Below are 8,838 nucleotides of genomic sequence, written 5' to 3'. Positions count from 1 at the left end.
GTTCTATGAGTGGTTTTTCAGTTAATAACTCTTAGCTATTTGGGGCTTCTTTGTTTCCTCTCAAGTCCCTTCTCCTCCTTTTCTTGAGAAATTACTGAAACTATACAATATTAGAAATTCTCACAGTTTGTATATCTTTTCCCTAATATACATTATATAGAGTAATCAGGAGTTTAAATAAAAAGGGTTTTAGAAACTCTTAAGAATGCAATAAGAAGAAAATGACATAGTAAAAATGAAAGGGAGAACTGAAAGTGGGAAATTCCTCTGAAACAGAGAGGACCATCCCATATAAATAGCCCATCCCCACGGAGCCAGGACATTCACATTGCAGACCTTTGCAGTCTGTGCAACCTTGCATAGATTGTAGGCAGTGCTGTTCTGGTTGTCATCATGAACAACGGGTGCATCCTCCAACTGGCTCTCCTGTTGTGCTTCTCCACCACAGCTCTTTCCCTAAGTTACAACCTGCTTCTACTCCAACAGTTAAACAGCAGTGAGGAATGTCAGAAGCTCCTAAAGCAGTTGGATGGAAGGCCTGCAGACTGCCTCAGTGACAGGATGGACTTCAAGATCCCCAAGGAGATCAAACATCCACAGCAGTTCCAGAAGGAATACGCTGCCTTTGTCATCTATGAAATGCTCAAGGACATCTTTCATGTATTAGAAAGAGGCTACACTAACCCTGGCTGGAATGAGACCGTTTTCAAAGACCTCCGTACTAAACTCAATCATCAGATGGACCTCCTGAACAGAACAGTGGTCGGGAAACTAGGGGAGGAAAACAAAACCTGGGCATATTCCAGCCCCATTATGCGCCTGAAGAGTTACTATATGAGGATCCTGACGTACCTGGAGGCCAAGGAGTACAGCAGCTGTGCCTGGACAGTCGTCAGAGAGGAACTCTCCCGGAACTTCTCCTTCATTAACAGACTTACAGACAAATTCCAAAACTGAAGATGGCCCAGTAGGCACCACGTCTGGACCAGACAATGAGATCAGGCATTTTTCAACCAGCAAAGGCTCATTCAGTGACAGACAGCAAATGGGGTGCCTTTGAAAAGACAATAGATGTTTTTAACTTTTTAAATTAATTTATGAATTAAGTTATTTTTATTCTTTATTTAAATATTTATGTTGGAAAATAAATTATTTATGATGCAAAAATCCATGTGGCAGTTTCAATTTCAACTTGATTTATAGAACCCCTGTGTTCACATATTCAGAACCCCTCTTAGATGCTCTTTGTAAAATGTGCCTGTAAAGTAGTAGAGTTTCTAGCTTATGCCAGAATTTAAAATCCTGACATTTAAATTCCCCTGAGAAATTTATATTCCAAAGAAGCACATGTAATACACTAGGTACTACATAATAATGGGATCTGAATCTTCTAGGGCAATAAATGTGAGGTTGAAGCATTTGGATTGGAGGGGAGTGGGTATGCAAAGGAGTTGGGAGTGGAACCTGGGGTGCCCACAGCTTCTGCTCTGTGCTCCAGGCTCTATGGTCTGAAGTTAGAATTTAGCACTCGGGTGAACCAAAGGAATATGCTAGCTCCTGTAGTCAACCTAAGCCCTTCCTTGTCTGGGGCGTGCTCTGTTCCTGTGTACCCTCAAGATTGAGGGTAAGTTACTTCCAGAACACTTTTGAAGTACCTTGATTTTGGTCCTCATACTAGTCAAAAATTATGGAATCTGAGGGTTTCTGTCAGTTTCCAAGGAAAGGGAATAGAGGGAGGGGGACCTTCTTTCTACTCTAGCCATCTGTCTAGTTTTGTTTCCATGTTTCTCAAAAATCAACTCTGCTCCTGGCCTCCCAGCTTGGTCAGACAGAATTCTGGGAATATCTTATGTAGTTTTCCTGGTTCTCTGTATCTCTGAAGCCACGCACTCCTCAAAGCAACAATCCAAAACAGGTGCACAAGATTAAATCCAATTGTTAAGCCAGGCTAAAAGGCAGGAATCATAGGTGAAAAGAAATTCAAAGGAACTGAAGGCACCAATTTCCCAGTGCTTACACTGGGATAATGAAACTTTCCAAGGAATTCCGGGTTACCTGTCCAGCATATGCCCACTGGCTAGGTTTTGGTCTTCAGACTGACTTCATGGAACTTGGGCTATTTTAGCTATTACTGTCATTTGCAGCTGCCATTTACTCAGAGATTCTAATGAAACAGGCACTGGGCTGAGCACCTATGTACATATTTCAATTTGATCCTCTTCACATACCCCCTTATATAAGCAGTTTACCTACAGAGTAGATACCTATTCTATATTTTTCCATTTTACAGGAGAGGAAACTAAATATCAGAAAGCCTTAGTAATCAGCAAATTTCACAAAACTTTTGAGTAGGCGTTTATAAAAGTTTTATTCGAAACTATGCATTTGTTCTGAGAGCAGCATGAAAATCAGATTCTTGAAAAGAGTAAGACTTCAGGGGAAGAAATCTGAGAGCAGGTCCAGGGTAGTTACTATTAAGGTGAGGAGGAGCTCAGGGCTCCCCCTTCCTACTCAAGGTGGTAACACATCAGCTGTACAAAAAATGTGCCAATCTGGTGGGCCTGCAGCCATTAACTCAAACTAGTCTGGTCCTCCGTAAAAAAGTCAACCTTCCCCCTTCTTCCACCTTCCAACATCAGCTTTTCCGAAAGCTGGGGTGAAGAAGGGTTATCTTCTGCTATGGTACAGATACAAGAGCACCATTTAGAAATACAAAGTCTCTGCTGTGTCTAGAGCAGTCAGGAGGAAGCTGAGGAAGTCGCTTCAGTGGGACTCGGCAGTCCACTACCTTCTCTGGCCATGTAGGTACCCTGGACCAGAAACTGGTTGGTTTATGAAAAGCATATTCTTCCTGTGTGCATTGACCAAAAGGACAAGGGAGGCTTCTGCAAAATTTAAGTACTGTGTCAAATTTGAGGCACCAGATCACCCACCTAGATCACTGGCATAGGATAAAGGATGCCATAATTTAATTCCAGCAAGAATGTGGAAGACGATCCCTAAGGTAACATTTACATATGTTATAAGGTAAGTATGGATGAGGGCAAACACTCCTCCTTTCTGCTTTCCTCCCTGGGTGAAAGTATGATCTCATCCTGACCAGAATCTGAGACAGTGCACCTGTCTGATCTGCCACTTTACAGCTTCCAGAACTATGAGCCAATGTAAGATCCTTTTCTGTATTAATTGTTGTGCATAGTTGTAGCTAGAGAAAATAAACCAAGAGAGCATGGTTTTGAGTGTTGGCTTGTTCTGAGGAGAAAGAGAGAGAGAAAGTCCCTGGATGATCTGGAACTGCAATACTCCTCAGATTAAGGCAGTGGTGACTCCCTGGTGGGAATGAAGAAGGGCTTTTCAGAACAGGTTGTCTCTTGAACAACTTGAAATTGTGTGCACTAATGTGATGAAATTTCTTCCATCTTCTCAAAACCTCAGTGAAGAAAAATTTTTTTTGTTTTTTTGGTTTTTTTTTTTGTATGAGGGATTGAACCTAGGATTGCTTTGCCACTGAGTAACATCCCATATTCAATTTTTATTTTGAGACAGTGTTTTACTTAAGGTCTCACTGAGTTGCAGAACATGTGATTCCCCTGCCTCAGTGGCTGGGATTACAGGTGTGTACCACACTCCTGACAGGTAAATCCTCATGTGTGTAGCATTTTTGTGCAGGAATCAGAGCAAGTGTCCTGGTCCATGATTTAAAGAGTATGGGGAATCAACTGCATGGTGGCCAGACCTTTATGATGAGCCAAATTTTCAGGACCAGACAGCAGAGCAATGACAACAGAGCTGCCTTCTCCCTTCTTACTTTGTACCTCAGGACTCCACGGAAATCATGCAGAGAATGCTGGACTTCTATGGAGAAAGATTAGGTGGTGGAGCCACCTTGTCCAGCCTTTAAGTGATAAGAAGACCCAGCCAAACAAATGGGCCACATGCAAATATATACGTGTTGCCTAAATATATGGAGATCTACTTCATCTTCTAGATGAAGTGCAATAGAAGCATGCATGTCTATCATCATTTTTGCAGTTAATAATGCTGATGTGGTGGCACTTTAGGGAACATTAGACACTTTCACTCTGAAGGAAATGAACAGTATGCCACAGAGTAGGAGAAAACATTTGCAAGTCACATATCTGGTAAAGTACTTGTACCTATTGATATATGTTTTAAATGCTTTGAAAACACAATTATAAAAAAACAAACCAAGAAAAATAGGTAAAATATTTAGATGGACATGTCATCAAACTGGAAACATGACCATTATATTATTATATATGTGGAGATGGTAGAACCTTCATCAGAAATCATGGTAGTTTAGGACAGATAATGAATATAAAATGGCATGTTATTACAGAGGAGCCCATGACAGTGTGGGGACCTTGTGTATCCACCACCCTTTCTGAGGAAAGCCCACCAGCATGGTGGCTGAGTCTATGATGAAGCATGGGAGGTGGCCCAGCAGAGATGACAGGACCCTCATCCATCTGGATATCTGTCTTGGCTGTTGTGGTTGTGAGACATGGAGAGAGCATGGTGACAGGTTAGAAGGTTCCTGGCGCCCAGATCCCAAATCTCAACTACTGTAAGCATTTTCTCTAAATTCGTCATAATGATGTTTGTTGAGCTTACAATAAAGAATCATTTTGTTCTCAATATTAATTGTTGATTTTAAACATTAGTTTGTCTCTAATCTCCTTGAGTATTTTGTTTAAAACAAACTCCAACATTTTACTGAAAGTGCCAGTAGAACATTCTTCTAATTTAATAGGATCAAGTTAATGACATAACTTATTCAATGACTTGATGGTTAGTACTCCAGAAACTTGGTCATATCAAATATTTTTTACCAAATCAGAAACTTTGCTTCAATTGAAATTTGGTCTGAAAATACTGTTTAATCTTTATAACTCTGTATTGCGGGCTCTTAGAAAACCAAAAATGCATCATATAAATGATATCCTTCAACAATTAACTTAGGAAGTTTTAGAAAATGAAGCCCATATTTACAAGTCACAGAACTGATAAAGAACTTATATATATATATATATATATATATATATATATATATATATATATAAAAGAATTCTTAAAACTCAGAAGAAACCAAGTAACCCCAAAGCCTGAGAAAATATATTAAAAAATGTTTCACCCAAAGAGAGAGACAGATAGCAAGTAGGACAGGAAATAAAGGATCATTATGAAGCATCAGAGCAATGAAAATAAACCACAAGTTGATACAACAACATATATATTGGACTGGCTATAGGTAAAAATCCTTGTCATGGAACTTTGGCAAGATTGTGGAGCAATTGGAAGGTTTATAACCTGCTGCTGAAATTAAAAAATCATTCAACTAGTTTGGAAAACCATTTTATACTTGATTAGGAAGGCAAAACCTATACCCACCATATGAGTCTGCAAATCCATTCCCAAGAGAAAAGGAAGCACGTATCTATGCACAGACTTGCATATGAATATTCTAGGAGCTTTATTTGGAAGAGTCTGAAATTGGAAACAATTCAATGTTCATCAGGAGTGAATGACTGAAGAAATCATAGCATATCCACATGACAGAACACTAATCAGTGACTGAAAGCTATGAATGGTGATACACAAGCATAGGGATGATTATACTGAGTAAAAGAAGTCGGACCAAAAAGGAGTGAATTCTCTAATATCCCATCTTGAACAAATTCCTGGTATATAAAAAGGAAAACTAATTTATAATGACAGAATGAATACTAGTATTTATGAGGAAACAGAGCCTCTGGTATTTAGAAATGAGATGGTCAGTGTTTACAAAGGGACACAGGAAGATTTTTAAGGTGACATGGCCATATTTAGTAACTTTTTGGTGGTGATGGTAAGGTGAAGGTAAGGGCATTCAGAAATGCCTTTATTAAGGTATATACACAGTGTGTTCCCTAATAAAGACATATATACAGAGCAAGGTCTTCAGAGAAGTTGGATACAACAGTTAATGTTCATTCACCCTATATGGACAGCAGCTTTTCCAAGAGATGGTGCAACCTGAAATCACAGTGAGTCCAAAGAAGGCCAGCCTCAGCAACTAAGCAAGGTCTGAAGCAACGTAGTGAGAACTGTCTCAAAATAAAAATAAAAAGTTCTGTGGATGTGGATTAGTGCTAAAGCGCTTCTGGATTCAATCCCAGGAATATCATCAAGAACAAAAATTTAACAGGAGTTTTATTTGGAAAAATAATTCTAAAAAGCGGTCTGGGGGCAGAGCAGAGGAATTAATAATGAAAAAAAATGGTTGGAAAACAGTTTTCTTAACACATGTAGTGAATGTGTAAAGGAAAGTAAAAAGAGAAGTAGAAAATACTGGGGTGACGTTCAGAAAATTGAAAGCATATTTGTTCCTATTAAGGCATAGGAATAAAAAAAAGGCATAGGAACAAATGAAAGGATTCAGAGAACCTACAGGTAACAGTGCAAGACCACCCATCTCAGGCAGCCCAGCAGCATCTGCAAGATCCCCAATGGCCTTGCCCTTGGCTTTTCTGCTGGCCCTGGTGGTGCTCAGCTGCAATAACACCTACACTCTGGGCTGTGACCTTCCTCAGATCCAAAACCTGGGTCTTGAAACTCCTGAGAAAAATGAGGAGGGGTCCCTGACACTCCTGCAAAAAATGAGGAGAATTCCTACTTTCTCTTGCCTGAACTACAGAAAAGAATTTACTTTCTCCCAGGAACAGCTGGAGGGTGAGCAGGTACAGAAGGCTCAAGCTGTTGCTGTCCTCCACCAGATGACCCAGCAGGTCTTCAACCTCTTCAGCACCCAGGAGGCCTTTGCTGCTTGGGACAAGGCCCTCCTGGACACCTTCCTCAGTGACCTTTATCAGCATCTGGATGACCTGAAAGCCTGTGGGACCCAGCAGGTGGGGGTGGAAAAGGCTCCCCTGAGGGCTGTGAGGAAGTACTTCCACAGGATCACTGTCTACCTGAAGGAGAAGAAACACCTGCCTTGTGCCTGGGAGGTGGTCAGAGCAGAAATCATGAAATCCTTCTCTTCATCAGCCAACCTGTATGGAAGACTAAGGAGCATGGAATGAGACCTGGTCCAGCAGGGAAATGCTTCTCACTGATGAACACACCTTACCACACTCCCACAAGTTCTGCCATTTCAAAGACTCTCATTCCTGCTGGATTTGTGAAATGAATTCCATCAGTTTATCAGATGATTTCAGGAATATTAGGCAATATCATTTTTCTACACATGACCATGATGATGTATCTGTTTATTTAAATATTTATTTTTATACTATTTATTAGATATATTTTTGTTCATATAACATCAGATGTACCTTTACATTGTAGCTAATAAAACAAAATATACTTTACATACATATATTTCTTATTTTGCTATGTGTATTGAGTTTGAAGTATTGATAACTTTTCTGTTCTTATTCTTGAAAAGACAAGTAAATCCTGATTTTGCAATTTTATTAAAAAATGAATGCTAGAATTGACTCACCACTAATGCTAAATTTACACTGTTCATAATAATTCACTTTATCTAAGCCAGGTTTTGTTTTTTCCTCAGGATGTTGAGGTGAACTTGACAAACACCAAACACAGTTATTGTTCTCTTCGGTCCCATGTTTAGAGACAAGAAAACCTAAACTGAATGATCCTACTTAATATCAATTGTGTTAAAAGGTATAAGGAGGAGTGTGAAAAAACCAATTAAATTCTCTAAACAGAAGGTAATTCAGCATGTTAGGAGAGAAAGGTGAAAGCAGGCACGTCTTCTATAATTGACTGCTAGACAACCAAGTTCAAATGCCCATTGGATGGATATATGAGTTTGCAATTACAAGAAATAAATGTCTGATGGGTCATAACTGTCAACTGGAAGTCCAGCAATGGAGGTGGTTTGTGGAGAGAGAGTGTAGAGGAGGAAAAGGATTAAAGCTTAACCCTGAGGACCTTCAACATTTAAAAGGATGAGAGAGAAAAGCGAGGAAGGAGACAGAGTTGCAAATGCTGACATTAGAAGGAGAAGAGGAGAGAATGGCAGTAAAACAGTGTCTTTAGGAAATAAACTTGCTTAGAAGAAGAGGAATTAATAGATTTATGGAAGATATGGATTGGAACACATTGGGAAAGTGGAGGGCAGGGAAATCTTAGTGATAGAGAAGAATGGATCAGTAGAAACCCTTAGCCAAGGTAGTAACAAATAAGAGAAGAGTAATTAGGGCGCAGATTTTTTAAAAAACAAATTTAAAAAAGAATTAGAGGTTGTAATCTGAGGCAGAGGAGAAAAGTGGGTTATGATCTGAAAAATAGTGTAGAGTTTTCTTTTTCTATACAGTTTTTACCTCTGAAATATATTTATGTTCAAATGGATTTCATATATTGGCAAGTCATATTAGTAACTTTTCTATTGTATTAATGTTAAATCATGATATCTTTAATTACAATGGTCATTTTTCCTGTATTAGTAAGTACTATGTTAAATGTCAGTAAGCAGCTCTGTGGGTTGAAACCGTCACCACACTGGGAAATTATATAGAACTAATGACCTTAGAATTAGTGAGTGGAAATGACACTGGAGAAGGTGGCAGGTGAGTAAGAGTAGAGAAGAACTCCCCTGCAGCACGTCACTGAGGAGCAGTCATTTGAATTTCCCTCCAATTCAGACTTACTTCGGTCTTCCTTTGGCTTCTGGTGCAATCATAGCTTTCTAGGAATATCACCACAGAAGTAAAAATGGTGTGTTGAAAATTTTTGGAAATACTGGCTCAATGTTGTTGCATTTTTATTTTTCTGTTTTACTTCTAACCTCAAGATGAAAATGAAAGTAAT

General features: G+C 39.3%; 2 protein-coding genes across 2 annotated transcripts; both read left to right on the top strand.

Moving 5' to 3' along the window:
* Nucleotides 1–393: 393 nt before the first annotated feature.
* Nucleotides 394–957, top strand: LOC113188998 (interferon beta). The gene has a single exon (XM_026397593.2). The coding sequence runs from the start codon at nt 394–396 to the stop codon at nt 955–957; it is 564 nt and encodes a 187-aa protein (XP_026253378.2).
* A 5,552-nt stretch (nt 958–6,509) lies between these two features.
* On the top strand, nt 6,510–7,082 carry LOC113189652 (interferon alpha-5-like). The gene has a single exon (XM_026398540.2). It carries the CDS (start codon nt 6,510–6,512, stop codon nt 7,080–7,082), a length of 573 nt encoding a protein of 190 aa, XP_026254325.2.
* The last annotated feature ends 1,756 nt before the right edge of the window (nt 7,083–8,838 follow it).

Source organism: Urocitellus parryii, chromosome 4, assembly GCF_045843805.1.
Source record: "Urocitellus parryii isolate mUroPar1 chromosome 4, mUroPar1.hap1, whole genome shotgun sequence".
Lineage (NCBI taxonomy): Eukaryota > Metazoa > Chordata > Mammalia > Rodentia > Sciuridae > Urocitellus > Urocitellus parryii.
This window is presented reverse-complemented; position numbering and strand designations above follow the sequence as displayed.

Excerpts from the sequence above, each read along its gene's own strand:
- LOC113188998 (XM_026397593.2), top strand. The coding sequence starts at position 394 with ATGAACAACGGGTGCATCCTCCAACTGGCTCTCCTGTTGTGCTTCTCC.
- LOC113189652 (XM_026398540.2), top strand. The coding sequence starts at position 6,510 with ATGGCCTTGCCCTTGGCTTTTCTGCTGGCCCTGGTGGTGCTCAGCTGC.